Source organism: Electrophorus electricus, chromosome 7 (assembly GCF_041902795.1).
Source record: "Electrophorus electricus isolate QZ-2024a chromosome 7, ASM4190279v1, whole genome shotgun sequence".
NCBI classification, from domain to species: domain Eukaryota; kingdom Metazoa; phylum Chordata; class Actinopteri; order Gymnotiformes; family Gymnotidae; genus Electrophorus; species Electrophorus electricus.
Window position 1 is genome coordinate 31,732,881 of NC_137503.1, and position 16,553 is coordinate 31,749,433.

Consider the following 16,553-nt stretch of genomic DNA (forward strand, 5'->3'; position numbering starts at 1 on the left):
TGGATATTACATTTTAACCCTGATGGTTAATGAGCATCAGCACAGCTATGTGGTTGTAGAAAGGGAAGCACACGAATGAGCACTCAAGTGTACTAAAGAACTCACTCAGAACTTCACATAGACATGAATGTTCACTGGACTGGCATCCAGTACTGTGTGCATATGTGCTTGTGTGTGTGCGCGCGCGTGTGCATGTTCTGGTGAAGTGTTCCCACTTTTCTTCTCCTCCACCTCCATCACTTTCTTCTTCCACTCGTCAAAGGTGGGGATGTCCTCTTTGCTGGGGACAGGGGGGTCCGTCCCTGCTTCAGAGTCAGCTGCCTACAAACAGGACGGCACAGGTCACTTAAGAGACACTCATTGTCCAGGAGGACAGACGTGCCGGGAGGAAGAGTGCTCATGGCTTCCAAGCTGGAGACAAGCAACTCTTAAATCATATTAGACTCACATACACACTCACAAAGGAAGTGCACTGGATGCATGGCTTTTATCCGGGAGATTTTCTGATGCTATTGCAATGCATGTACACTTGTTTCGAGATGTGAAGCATCTAAACACATTTATACTTCACACTTTTATTATAATTTCGAAGTTGTCCATCTCTGGTTAATTAATTAATGATGCTGTGCTGTTGAGGATAGGACACCATGTTAACAAACTGCATTCCACTCTCAATGACTGTGGCAGAGAAGCAGGTACGCATACCTACCACAGCCATTACAGTGTGTGTGTGTGTGTGTGTGTGTGTGTGTGTGTGTGTGTGTGTGTGTGTGCACGCGTGTCCTCCAGCAGTGTGGCATCACCTGTAGAAAACTGAGACCAACCTTTTCACTTTGTGTACAATGAAGTACAAGGAAGAGAGGCCAAGAGAAGGGAGGCTAGAAGCATGGACATCTGCCCAGTGATATACAGCAAAATCTCACCAGGAAATTCTGGGGCTAATACTTGCCAAAAACGTTCCCCATCAGGAAGGCACATGATAGTCTGATGTTTTAAATTCTATCATTCCCTTTCCCTAATACACTGAGTGCTTGATATGCCCATTATCATGTGCATGCACGTCTGTGTGTGTATACACACACACACGTGCATGCACATCTGTGTATACACACACACACACACACACACACACACACACGTCTGCGCGCGCACACACACACGTCTGCGCGCACACACACACACGTCTGCGCACACACACGTCTGTGCGCACACACACGTCTGTGCGCACACACACACACACACACGTCTGTGCACACACACACACGTCTGTGCACACACACACGTCTGTGCACACACACACACACACACATCTGTGCACACACACACACGCACACACACACACACACGTCTGCGCGCACACACACACACGTCTGCGCGCACACACGTCTGCGCACACACACGTCTGCGCACACACACGTCTGCGCACACACACACGTCTGCGCACACACACACGTCTGCGCACACACACGTCTGCGCGCACACACACGTCTGCGCGCACACACACGTCTGCGCACACACACACGTCTGCGCACACACACACACGTCTGTGCGCACACACACTTCTGTGCGCACACACACACACACGTCTGTGCACACACACACACGTCTGTGCACACACACACACGTCTGTGCACACACACACACGTCTGTGCACACACACACACACACACACGTCTGTGCACACACACACACACGTCTGTGCACACACACACACGTCTGTGCACACACACACGTCTGTGCACACACACACGTCTGTGCACACACACACACACACACACACGTCTGTGCACAGACACACACGTCTGTGCACACACACACACACGTCTGCGCGCACGCACGTCTGCGCACACGCACGCACGTCTGCGCACACACACGCACGTCTGCGCGCACACACACGCACGCCTGCGCGCACACACACGCACGCACGTCTGCGCGCACACACACGCACGCCTGTGCCTACACACACGCACACACGTCTGTGCATACACGCACGCACGCACGTCTGTGCACACACATGCACGTCTGTGCACACACACGCACGTCTGTGCATACACACGCACGCACGTCTGTGCATACACACGCACGCACGTCTGTGCATACACACACGCACGCACGTCTGTGCATACACACACGCACGCACGTGCATACACACACGCACGTCTGCGTACGCACACACGCACGTCTGCGTACGCACACACATGCACGTCTGCGCGCGCACACGCACGTCTGTGCACGCGCACACGCACGTCTGTGCACGCGCACACGCACACGCACGTCTGTGCATACACACGCAAGTGTGCGCGCGCACGCACGTCTGCGCACACACACACACGTCTGTGCACACACACACACACACACACGTCTGTGCGCACACACACGTCTGTGCGCACACACACGTCTGTGCGCACACACACACACACACACGTCTGTGCACACACACACACACACGTCTGTGCACACACACACACACACACGTCTGTGCACACACACACACACACACACACACGTCTGTGCACACACACACACACACACACACTTCTGTGCGCACACACACACACACGTCTGTGCACACACACACACGTCTGTGCACACACACACACGTCTGTGCACACACACACACACACACACGTCTGTGCACACACACACACACGTCTGTGCACACACACACACGTCTGTGCACACACACACGTCTGTGCACACACACACGTCTGTGCACACACACACGTCTGTGCACACACACACACACACACACACGTCTGTGCACAGACACACACGTCTGTGCACACACACACACACACGTCTGCGCGCACGCACGTCTGCGCACACGCACGCACGTCTGCGCACACACACGCACGTCTGCGCGCACACACACGCACGCCTGCGCGCACACACACGCACGCACGTCTGCGCGCACACACACGCACGCCTGTGCCTACACACACGCACACACGTCTGTGCATACACGCACGCACGCACGTCTGTGCACACACATGCACGTCTGTGCACACACACGCACGTCTGTGCATACACACGCACGCACGTCTGTGCATACACACGCACGCACGTCTGTGCATACACACACGCACGCACGTCTGTGCATACACACACGCACGCACGTGCATACACACACGCACGTCTGCGTACGCACACACGCACGTCTGCGTACGCACACACATGCACGTCTGCGCGCGCACACGCACGTCTGTGCACGCGCACACGCACGTCTGTGCACGCGCACACGCACACGCACGTCTGTGCATACACACGCAAGTGTGCGCGCGCACGCACGTCTGCGCACACACACACACGTCTGTGCACACACACACACACACACACACGTCTGTGCGCACACACACGTCTGTGCGCACACACACGTCTGTGCGCACACACACACACACACACGTCTGTGCACACACACACACACACACACGTCTGTGCACACACACACACACACACGTCTGTGCACACACACACACACACACACACGTCTGTGCACACACACACACACACACACACGTCTGTGCACACACACACACACACACGTCTGTGCACACACACACACGTCTGTGCACACACACACACGTCTGTGCATACACACACGTCTGTGCACACACACACACGTCTGCGCGCACGCACGTCTGCGCACACGCACGCACGTCTGCGCGCACACACGCACGCACGTCTGCGCGCACACACACACGCACGCACGTCTGCGCGCACACACACGCACGCACGTCTGCGCGCGCACGCACGTCTGTGCATACACACACGCACGCACGTCTGTGCATACACACACGCACGCACGTCTGTGCATACACACACGCACGCACGTCTGTGCATACACACACGCACGCACGTCTGTGCATACACACACGCACGCACGTCTGTGCATACACACACACGCACGCACGTCTGTGCATACACACACACGCACGCACGTCTGTGCACACACACGCACGTCTGTGCACACACACGCACGCACGTCTGTGCATACACACGCACGCACGTCTGTGCATACACACGCACGCACGTGCATACACACACGCACGCACGTCTGTGCATACACACACGCACGCACGTGCATACACACACGCACGTCTGCGTACGCACACACGCGCGCGTCTGTGCACGCGCGCGTCTGTGCACACGCACACGCACGTCTGTGCATAAACACGCACACGCACGCCTGCGCACGCACGCACACGCACACGTCTGCGTACACACACGCACACGTCTGCGTACACACACACACGTCTGCGTACACACACACGCACACGTCTGCGTACACACACACACACACACACACACACGTCTGCGTACACACACACACACACACACGTCTGCGTACACACACACACACACACACACACGTCTGCGTACACACACACACACACACACACACGTCTGCGTACACACACACACACACACACACGTCTGCGTACACACACACACGTCTGCGTACACACACACACGTCTGCGTACACACACACACACACACACGTCTGCGTACACACACACACACACACACGTCTGCGTACACACACACACACACACACGTCTGCGTACACACACACACACACACACACGTCTGCGTACACACACACACACACACGTCTGCGTACACACACACACACACACACGTCTGCGTACACACACACACACACACACGTCTGCGTACACACACACACACACACGTCTGCGTACACACACACACACACACACGTCTGCGTACACACACACACACACACACGTCTGCGTACACACACACACACACGTCTGCGTACACACACACACACACACACACGTCTGCGTACACACACACACACACACACACGTCTGCGTACACACACACACACACACGTCTGCGTACACACACACACACACGTCTGCGTACACACACACACGTCTGCGTACACACACACACACACACACGTCTGCGTACACACACACACACACACACACGTCTGCGTACACACACACACACACACACGTCTGCGTACACACACACACACACACACACACGTCTGCGTACACACACACACACGTCTGTGTACACACACACACACGTCTGTGTACACACACACACACGTCTGTGTACACACACACACACACACGTCTGTGTACACACACACACACACACACACACACACACACACACAAACACACACCTGCTGGTCTTCTGTGGGGTGTGAGGTGTTGACTGTCTGCTCCAGCTCCATGAGGTCCAGCTCAGGTGAGTCCGGAGAGGTGATCAGGTCAGCACTGGTCCCTGTGACCTGAGTATCCACTGGTTCCACCTCCACACTACAGAGTAGGACAGCCAGGGTATCAGAGGGGGAGAGGTTGGGGTGTCATTAACAAACGTGCCCATTCCTGAGAAACCTCATTTTGATTTGACACAGTTTCTCAGTGCCAGAATAGGGCAGCAGATGACAGAGGCGTGTTGGGCGTCTACCGTCTCCTTGCAGCCTGGTTATCTCGCAGTTATCCCATTACCTGGCTGTTATGAGGTAATGAGCAGGTAAGTGGCAGAGAGCCAGCGTATGCTCAGTACTCACCTGCTGAGGGCGGCGCCAGGGGCAAGGGCCTGACTGGAGAGGGCCACGGAGCCCAGCTCACACTGACTGGCACTAGAGTTCTTTAGTGGGGCACCAGGACTGGCAATCTCTAATGCACTGAGGGGAAAAAAAAAAATCAGACGCCATTTACCAGGGAGAGAGAGAGAGAGAGGGCATGCAAGTGAGAGAGGGTGGGAGGGAGAGAAGGAGAGAGAGAGCGAGAGAGAGAAAACCTATGCTGGGTCCAGACAGATCTTTCGCGTGGACTGCAGGTTGATACGCAAGTCCTGGAGATGACTGCTGCAGTCAGAGCAAATAAGGTTTGGTGGATGTTGCCCTATCACAGAGTGAGCACAGGAATGAAGGATCCAGGTCTGATGCCTGGGTCTGATGCCTGGGTCTGATGCACTGGTGCATTTCAGAGAGCATGCGCAGCCCTGAAGTCCAGCCAGGACACAAGCCATGAGGAACAGTGCAAAGTGCAGGTCCCATCACAGACTGGAACGCAGCTGAAAAGCCCTGATCGAAGTACATTAGGAAACCCAGAAATGAATGGACATATTGAATGAACGAACACACACACGGACAGGCCGTCACCAAGCGGAGGACTGAAACAGAGGACTGAAAGGAAATTCATGGATGAAATGGGTGAATACCTACTACGGACGTTCCCTGGAAACATACCATCAGAGAGAGCAAATAAGCAGACTCCAGGCAGGAAGCAGTAATCAAAGCAACTAAATTCATAATATGACAACACGTCAAGCCAATTCAACAAAGCCAATTCTCCCGTGTGTTCTCAGTCCTTGGTCTCGGTCTGGCTTGGCTATCCTCACCTGGAGGGGCCATCAGTCGCGGTGTCTGAGGTAGCTGAGGCTGGGCCTGGGGCAGGGTGTGGAGCTGAGTCAGGGGCGGAGTCAGGCTCGGCCATGACGGTGGCGTCGACGTTGGGGTCTGACTGTGGCTCATCGCGGAGTTCAGTGGAAGGGGCAGTAAGAGCAGCAGACTCCACCTTGTCCAGGGAAGGCATGGCCTGGAGAATCTCCGCCTCTGTCTGGAGCAGAGGCGGAGCCTGGGTTTGTGCGGGGTCGAGCGCTAGCTGTTCCGGGTCAGGATGGGGCTCTGGTTCAGAGACGGGTTGCCCTGACTCTGTATGAATGCTTTCCAACAGCTCCTCTACAACGTTCACAGTCTACCAAAGAGAGAGACACAGCTCAGCAATCACAGGCTGCACAACAAAAACAGGACCAATGAAGACAAACGCAGGGATGAGACGTCAGGCACAAATACAAAAGTTTCAGAAATCCAGCCGACCACAGGACAACACCGCGTAAGCGGCGAGACGCAGTGGTGGCGTTCAGGCACCTGCGCATGTCGGGATTCGTCCGGGACGTCTGCTGACGGCTGCTCTTCCATCTCTGCCCCGACACTGGACAGCAGCAGCGCGGCTCGCTCCTCCTCGACCTGCTGGTGGAGTCGAGATGGGTTAAAAGCGCAGCGCACACACCCACACCCACACACCCACCCACAAACACCCACACCTACCAGCTATGCTAAGGAGTTTGAGGGATGATCTAAGCATAGACCCTGTAGGGGCCACGTTGCCAGTTGTGAGAGGGATATTGTAGCACAAGATATACTTTATTTAGAATATGAAGTCATCTGTTTGGAAACTTTATAGCTTATAGTATACCAACCCTTCCAGTGAGTGGACAGTACAGGTATAAGATGCTGTAGATAAACTAAAATAGATTATAAAAAAAGTATATGACATCAGCATCAAGACTTCCCTACAAGCTTTGCGCACCTTTACATTACATCCTTTAAAGCCAAGTTAGAAATTATGCTGTGTGGGTGTGTTTAAGAAGGCACGAGAGAGAGACAAACAGAGAGAGAGAGAAAGAAAGTGAGAGAAAACCAGAAAGCAAGCAAGAAAGAAATGATGAGAGAGTGCAAGAGAAAAAGAAAAAGTGACAGAGCGAGCGAGCAAGAGAGAGGGAGGTGGCCTTTAAAAGGCAAACAACTGCCACGCTGGTTTAGTTTAGCCGGCAAACATGCTACTACAATCCGCTCTTAAATGCCCCAAATTTTCTAAACTGACCTAATATAGTCCAACACTAACCGCTTCTGCTAAGACCAGCCTCTTTAAAGCAACCACAGGAAACACTGGTTTAAAAACAAACAAACAAACAAAACAAAAACAAAACAAACAAAAAAAACACTGGCTAGTCAGTCTTTAACCCTGAGAAATGCAGACAACAGCGCCTGCATACATGAAAAGGTTAAATATTTTTAGTGCCATCACTATCTTTAGTGGGGATGAGACGGGACACTGCAGCCTTTAGTGTGGGTGACGATACAGAATGAACCTGGTGACAGTCAAGCAGGAGCCAGTTCTTAAACATGGGGTTTAGACGACATACAGAGACACAAGGCACTGAGATGACGCTTACCCTGAGAGAGTAGGTATTTCCACGGTAAACCCTCACTGCCCTCTCTCACTACTAACTACATGACTAAACAGAACAGAGGCACAGAGAGGTTTCAAAACTGACTTGGTTCTTTTAAATAAAAAGACATTCAGAAGAGAGGCGTGGTTTGCACTATGACGACGCTGACATTTCATTCCTATTTCTCACTTAGCAGTAGTTACATTTATAGCAAGCATACAGCTCAAGTGTGGGTTCTAAGGATCGGGCTGACTTGTTTTTGTGGCCATACATCACCTTCTCGTGAGCCCTCGCCTCCACTGCCGTCTGAGGGCCGCCATCCCGTGCAGCGAGACCCGAACCTGGAGAGGACTGCTCTGAACACCAGACATGACGACGGAGGGACCTGCGGCAGGTACGCAGGAGAGACTTATTAGTGCACCAACAAAGTTCAGAAGCTGCAGCAACCACAAATGTAAAAATACGCACGCACAAAAAATTAATGCAATAATACAAAATTAAATGACGTCTGTGCAATTCATTGATCAGTTGCAAAGCATGTGTGCCAGTCCAACCTACAGCACAAACCCCTCCCTCCACAACCCTTCCCCCACCATGGTGGCAGTAAATCTTGGTCACTGTGAGCAAACAGATTCCTTGGGGCAGACGGTCCCTTCAGGTGCTGCCTTGGGGCGAGGCATGGTGGAATTTGAACAGCTCTATTGAACGAGAAGCTTCAGAATGAGATTAGACGAGATCAGCGAGTCTACAACTCACTGCTCATCCAGGGTACCACCAAATCTCCACAGCCCTGAACAGTGTTGTCATAACAAAAACCTTGAGATTTAGAGGCAGGAGAAGGCTTTCCTTTAATGCATGCCTCTCAGTCCCACCCCAGTAACATAACACTGTATTAAACAGATAACATCAAACCACATAGTACCAGAATCCCAAAAAACACTGACAAAAGTGCTTTTTTGTTTGTTTGTTGGTTGTGTACAGGTTTCTGTGGTGTTAAAACAACAGGAGAGAGACGTTGCCGGTATCACTCAAGCTAGGACTAACTGGTGTGATGCTCTAATCATGTAATACTGATTATATTATCATGAGCGCCAAACTGCCAGAGGTATGGTCAGAGAGACGGAGTCGTAGAGTCTGGCAGGCCAGTGAAGCCCTTTACACACGTCTGCTTGGTCTCCCAACAGCTACTACATCAAATCTGCTCGTACAGTCAGTACAGTGCTGAAAGTATGGGTTTCACTTCCTTATTCAGGCCTCCACTGCCCAACTCAAATACCATTCAGAGTTTTGGAGAAATAAGAATGAAATCAAGACTTCTGGTCAGCTACGGTGTATGGTCTTCTCAGTACATGAGTCAGTGTTTGCAGGCCTTGCTTTGGAAACCAGAAGTTGCAGCTGAAAGCAGCAGCTTTCCTGTTAACTCTAAATTAGGCCAAATTAATGCAAATCAAATGTCCCACATATATGAGGCAAAATAGTAAAAGGGGGGACAACACAGTGAACAGCTCAGGGTGCAGCTGACCTTACAGGTTGAGTAGCTGCTTCACCATCACAATCCCAGCACCACAGTGTGTGGGGCACAAGGGTGAGAACACAACTCTTCCACCAAGCACCATCAGAGTATCTTTAAAAAGCATCACATGGCTGTCGACAACAGCTGGACTTGTTATTGTGACACACACACACACACACAAAACTGAGAACTTCACCTTGAAACCTGGCCTGATACCTGCACAAACGGAAGCAGGTGTAACATGCTGTCAGCACCCAAGTTTATATAGAGAACACACAGTCACTGGGTGAAAAACATCAGACAATTCAACTGTAACCCCCACTTTATTATACCAGAGCTGTAAAATTACTCCCCTAAAAGTCTCAACAGTTTCACGTTAAATGGTTGTGATATAATCCCTGTTCTTCATTTTTAGATTCCATGTGTTGCTCATGCTTGGATGCTCGTCTGCAACAAGGACCGTGCCAACAAATGATCCGCTCAGAGAAATGTGACACCATCCATACACAGCTCTTCCAACATGGTCCCATGGGTTAGCCGAGGCAAAAACTATAATTAGTGCTCCAACTTTGAGCCATTTGCCACCTCAGATGGCACACGGTTCACCGGAAGACCAGGAGGTCACACTTACCTGGTGCCCTTAGGATGCCCAGACCAAAGGCCTGTTCCTTTGTCAACAAGGTTAAAGGACAGTTCAGAAAGAAATTTTTTTTTAAATCACTAGTGTGACATTGACTAAAAGTAGCCTGGAGAGCATTCCTTTGTTTTCTTGTTTCTTGTTGTCTGTAGAACTCTACAGTCTATAGTTGTCATTACACCAACATCCCCCATCAGCAAAACCTCATTATAACTCCATTATTCAAAACATTTCATGTATGTAGTAAACATGATACACACTTCCTCACTGCTGAAATTGTACTGTTTGTGTTTGTACTATTTTAATATTTGTTTACTTTTAAACTACATAGACTAAATGCATTTTAACTCAGAAATATTCCATTTTAATTTAAAAAGCAACAGTTTTGAAAATGCATATGGATAGCCTGTGGATTGCACAGTGACATGTTTATCGCTACATCAGTGCTACAAAGCACTGAGAAGTGTAATGAAGCAGAGGAGACTTGGTACAGTTTGCGTTTTCCACAGCCCTGCTCCTGAGGAACTGGCGTCCTGCACAGCTGAGAGTTGATGGACTTTATAAGGTCGAGAATATCAGAGACATATCAAACAAAAATGTTTTAATATCAATTTGTTCAGACTTGTTCCGTTGTTTACGGCAAACTGTACAGAACAGGTGCACGGTAACAGACACAGTTTAGACTAGCTTAGACTGTGACTGCTTACGATGGAATTAAATAATAACTATTAAGTATTACTATTAATTATTTTTTCTGGCAATTTGTGGATTGGACAAATTCTTTGTTCCAAAAGTATATGGACATGCTCATGTGATTATGTGGCATGTCACATCATACCTTGAGTAACTAGTAATACTAGTACTAGTAACTAGTAATAGATGGGTTGAGCTACCAGAAGTTCAAAAGAGGCAAGGAACTGAACTATCCAGATCAGCACCCACCCACACTGGACTTGACAGTGTGTCAGTACAAGCCGGGATCATCATGACTTACAGGAAAGTGTAACATTAATCGGTGACAAAAAATTATCGTGGATTTTTTTACATGCAGCAAAAATATTTCGTAACAGAGAATCAGAAAAAAAATAAAAATAAAAAAATAATACAATTCAAGAGAGTAAATGCATGTACATGCTGTACTTTTTGCAGTATAAGCATTGAATACTACAATTACATGCAACAACTAAAACCTCCTTATAATTCTGTTTTAACTGGAGGGACAAAAAACAAAACCAAATCAGAGTTCACATCCCTCTTCTGAAAATCAGCCTACCACACAGGCCTTCCTTTCTCCATGAGAGAACAAAGCATGTCGCACAACGACTACATGCCGATTAACCGTGGAACTCTGAGCACTGCCTAAACTATGTGGGTTGAGAGGATTGTGTCTTCTTCTAGACACTGCCAGCTATCCCCCTACTCAGGGACAGGACTGAACCCAAGGCCATTTGGGACAGCAGACTCCCAGGCTCTTCTGTCCAATTCCTGTGGCGAGATCCAAGGTGACAGCCTGCAAATCTGGGCTTCTGTTGCTTGTCTTGCAGATGAGGTGCTTGCGGGAAACTGGCGGGAGTTAATCGTTGCCTGCGCAGCGCAGTAGCCCAGCCAGAAGTGAAGTCTCGCTGGAGCACCAGCAAAGGGCCAACTCAGACCACCCATTTGTAAAACTGCTTTGTGACATCTGTCGTAAAAAGCATTATATAAATAAATTTCATTTGATTGTGTGGTTGGTGGGTTTTAAAGACGTTTTGCCCTAAACCATAATATGTTATGAGAATGATAGTGCTTCGTCTGTGAGTGAGGTCGGTTTCACAACCACTTCAAAACTTTACAATTCCACACAAAAAAGGTGCTGCGAAACTTTTATAGCAAGCAAAAGAAGCTTGTTTGGTTCCCCTTGGCACAGACACAGACAGAATCGCCTTTCGTTTTTCAGGGACGTGCATCGAGTGCTTTAGTGAACACCAGTTCTCCATATTCATTATTGACACTGGTGTGTGGTTTCCATTGCATCCATATTTAATGGAGCAGTCAGCTGTGGGGACCAGGGCCGATGCATCAGGCACTGAAGGCAGGTTACCTGGGCAGAATCTACTGCTGCGTGGCAGGTAGTGTGAGAGAAAATGGTCTACAATGATAAACAATGAAGGAGAGACATCAATTAGCTAGTGAGCTATTGAATATGACAGATGACCTGATCTTGTGCCAGGATTCGTGCCAGGGTTCATTCTTTTGGGCTGCCTAGCCGAGTGGCTCCATGGAGTTCCAGCAGCCGCTTAGACAACATAAAGATTTGCTTTTCGTTTTTTTTCTCCCCCTGTTCAGAGCACCAGAGCCACTACAAGACCAGTTCTACAGCTTCCAAACCCCAGGGCAAACATCACACTTCATGATCAAAGGCTTTTACTGTACATCTAAAACTGACACAGCACTTAAAATCCCATTTTGAAAAGGAGCCAATAACGTCACAGCACTAGTCAGTAACGCATTACTGTATTATCTACTCAATACTATGCAGTAAATGTACAATGCAATATCTATGCAGTTCTGTATTATCTATGTACGCATTATGCAGTACTGTATTATCTATACAAAAATCTTAGAAGGCTCTATTTGATTTAAAGCAGAAAAATTTAACCACTGTGGTGCCATTTCAGCAAAATGAATGTTTAGTTATTTTGATAAAACCAAACACACCATATAATCATCATAAATACTAAGAACAGATATGAGATGACCAATATGTAATAGAAATATGGTCCATCAGATAGTATTGGCTATAGAAACACAGGTTCTGATGTTTTTTAACTGATCATAAATTTCTCTTGTGAGACAAGAGTCTAAAAATAAAAACACAAGCTACAAATATCACAATATTTTACAGAAACAAACAAAGAAATCCATAGGCCACAATTCCAAACACCAGGAAGTTATTGCTCATCACACATTTAAATGCTAGGAAGAAGAAGAAAAACAAAAAACAAAAAAAACAAACATGAGTCTACGACGATGACAAGATCCCACCTAAAGGTCTACCACATTTCCCTATATATGAACACTGGAATAAAACAGATCCTGTTCAGATACTAATTAGACCAATTATATCTAGGCCAGATAAAATGCCATTGTGATATATACATGCTTTTTTTCTGCATATCCCAGCTTCTTTTTGGACTTTTTTGGAAGCTGGGGTCAGAGTGCAGGGTCAGCCATTGTACTGCACCCCCAAGGCCGAGAGGTTAAGGGCACTGCTCACGGGCCCCAACAGTGGTTGCATGGCAGGGCCAGGATTCAACCCACAATCTTCCACAACTGATAGCCCAAAAGTCCTACCCACCGGGCTACCACTGCCCATTCAACAGGTATTAGAATGTATTAGACTGGAGCCTGTAATTGTGGGATCAGGCTTGTTTAAGACAGCTCTATTACCCCATTCCTCAGTTAGGGAGGAGACCAAAGAACAAGTTCATGGTGATGGTGCATTTGCTCACCATCCAATATTGGGTACCAGTCACAGCCCTTTTCCACCAATAAGGAACGGGTTCCGTTCTGGTTAGCGTACCATTCCGGTTCACACTTTTGGGAACTTTGGAGCTATTCCAAGAACTGGCCCATATTTGCACAAATTTTTATTGGAACCAAGGATGTGTCATCAACGGAGGGTGTGGTACAGTGCACAACTGAAGCAAACAGTCGGAACAAGATAGCTGAGCGCATAGATTACCTGCAATCATTTGTGCTGTTGGTACAGATGTTTTTTTTTAAAATTAAAAACAGTTAGCTTGGATTGGTGATGAGATGGACAATAGTAACAGAAAAAAAAACAGATTTTAAATGTTAATATAACAATATTAAATATATTATTAATAAACCTAGCCTACATGCAGTGTTAACGTAATCAACTTGCGTTGGTGTAACTGAATTCAGAGCCCTAGTCATCTGATTTGCTGGTCTGTTAGCATGTCATTGAGCACAACATGGCAAATCATGTCATCGTCCAGCTGCTCTGCGCACCAACCTTAATACTCCAACTCAACATCCCCCACATGTCATCACGGTCCATGCTGAAGAAACTACTATTTTATGGTCTCAGGTGGCAACAAATCTTTCGTGTTACGGAATCTAATTATTCTGGTGGAAATACCCCGAACGGTTCAAAATTAGGTGCGCGAACTGCAATGGTTTGGTTCCTCATTGGTGGAAAAGGGCCATCTTAGCATTCAAGAAGGTACCAAGGGTTCTTTCCAACAGGTGATTAAACCAGAGTCGCAGTTCTGTTTTTCAATGAATGCACGGATGATCTCATGTACTGAGGCAAACGCAAAGCCTTATCTGATCTTTCAGGTTCCAGAAGTTCAGGTCCCATTAAACATGCAGTATGACATCACAGGACATCCAGCTACGCACAATCTGTGCCATCAGATGAACATAAACTCTTGAATTAGGAGCTCTGTTTAAGTCTTAAGTCTTCAATCTCGTTACATATAATTGAGAGTTCTTGTATTAATTATCTGTTAACAGCAACATACAGAAAAAGGACAAAGCTTTGCCTTTGATTTCAAACTCTCTCGGTTCTGCAGTCAACCATGTTCCTAGATGATGTCACTACAGGTGCGACTAATGTTTGCGTTGAGGAACACGGAACAGATGGACTAGTGGAAAATATTATTTAAGCTGTTCTTAGGAGTGCCATATCTGTAAACAATTCCAAGGGCAAAGAACATCACCCACCAGCTGAGCTCAAAGAGATATCTGTGGTGCTATGCAACAGAGGCTGGAGGGCCCACGCAACACTACTGCCAGTCCAGACGCAGGGACATGGGTAATACTGCATGCTTCCTTATTACATTTCCATTTCCAGGGTAACTTCACTTTAAATCTAAATGTAGTCTTTTGGTGCTGCAAGAAAATCTTTGAGATTGATTTCTGATTTTGAGTCAGCAATGCAGCACGAGTCTGTAGCCCTGACTAATGAGGGAATCTAGCCTTAAATGCCCATGATTTTTGGCCTTTACACTTCTAAAAAGTCAGTGATCCTCATTAACTTTCCAAACCACTATAGGGCTTGTTTACATCAACCACAGAGACGTCTCTTCCAGCTCCAGTGACAGAGGTCCTGTGGTCAGCAGCTCTGCAAGTGAAGGACGAGCTGCCCTGCTGTGCGCATGCTGTGCCGTGACGCACTTTAACGATCATCTCTCCCTGCATTATTCAAGAGACCCTGAGTCAAGCCTTCGAACTGCGCTGCTGGTTCACGGAATGTATGCAAAAGCCTGGAAAGTACGCAAAAGAGAACAGAACAACAGAGAGCACCTGCACTGGCGAGCAGTCACTAAACGTCCAGATATACTTTACATATACATTCATGGAATTTAGTTGACGATTTTAACCAAAGCAACTTACAATTATGACTGAGTGCAACTTGAGCAATTGAGAGTTAATGGCCTTGCTCAGGGGCGCAACAGCGGTGGGGCTTGAACCAGCAACCTTCCGATTACAAGTCGAGCACCTTAACAACAGCGCACTTCAAATGCACGTGGCCTGAACTGGCCCAAAAAGGAGCACGCCATCAAGTGCAAGAACAAAAGCTGCTGACGTTCAACTCAGGCAGCGACCACATGCAGCAAAGGCTAGGCTTTAAATAGCACTGAGACGCAGTTTCTGCCACTCTTCATCCTGCCCCACAAATACAAACACACGCAGCAATGAGAAATGGCAGCACTGACCCAGTGTGAACATCAGCTGCATTTTGAAGTGATAGAAGCTCTGACTGTTTTCAAATCAGTGTGGATTCGGAAGTTGTGTGCAAGACTGAGATGCACTGAAGATGTTATGAGAGAGAGAGCGAGAGAGAGAGAGAGAGAGAGAGAGAGAGAGAGAGAGAGAGAGAGAGAGAGAACAAAAAGACAATGCAGATAAAGAAAAGCCAGAGACAGCTCCAAACCAAGCCAGGAGGCTTGCCGGGGTTCTGGAGACATGTACAGAGCCACGTGGCTGAGGGGACGAACAGCGGCGCTGACAGGAACACAGCCAGCACTCTGGTAGAAAAGAAGGCCACTGCCCAGGATGGATCAAAGCACTACGTCACTGGCTCGGAGCAGGAAAGGGATGTAGGCTGGGGCAGCCTGCACCCACTGCGCTGGGAGATCCGGAGCCAGCACACAGGAATCAAATCCCACTCACCTGACATAAACCTTCCATGCAGCATCCCTGGGGTGTGGGGTGGAGTGGCTGCGAGTTATAGAGTCAGTGACATGTTGGCCGATGTGAGTTTCAGACTCAGTGTACCTTCAGTGTACCTTGGCTGAAAGTTGAGATCACAGGTGTAGAAAACGAAAGCCTAACGTCTCACGACGATGATGTTGAGAGGGCTGGGTGACACGTCGACGGCGCCA

At 48.5% G+C, this 16,553-nt stretch overlaps 1 protein-coding gene across 7 annotated transcripts in view; it reads right to left on the bottom strand.

Moving 5' to 3' along the window:
• Positions 1-16,553, bottom strand: part of suco (SUN domain containing ossification factor) — a 41,884-nt gene that overhangs the window by 15,962 nt on the left and 9,369 nt on the right. For 5 of the 7 annotated variants that reach the window (XM_027026000.3, XM_027025999.3, XM_027025998.3 and 2 more), the window contains exons 2-7: positions 8,285-8,393; positions 6,924-7,022; positions 6,395-6,750; positions 5,559-5,675; positions 5,169-5,304; positions 216-321 (exon numbers count right to left, since the gene is read on the bottom strand). In XM_027026000.3, coding sequence (XP_026881801.2) covers positions 216-321; positions 5,169-5,304; positions 5,559-5,675; positions 6,395-6,750; positions 6,924-7,022; positions 8,285-8,393 — 923 coding nt within the window. The remainder of the gene's footprint in view (positions 1-215; positions 322-5,168; positions 5,305-5,558; positions 5,676-6,394; positions 6,751-6,923; positions 7,023-8,284; positions 8,394-16,553) is intronic. The other 2 variants (XM_027026001.3, XM_081718120.1) reach the window with 2 other exon arrangements.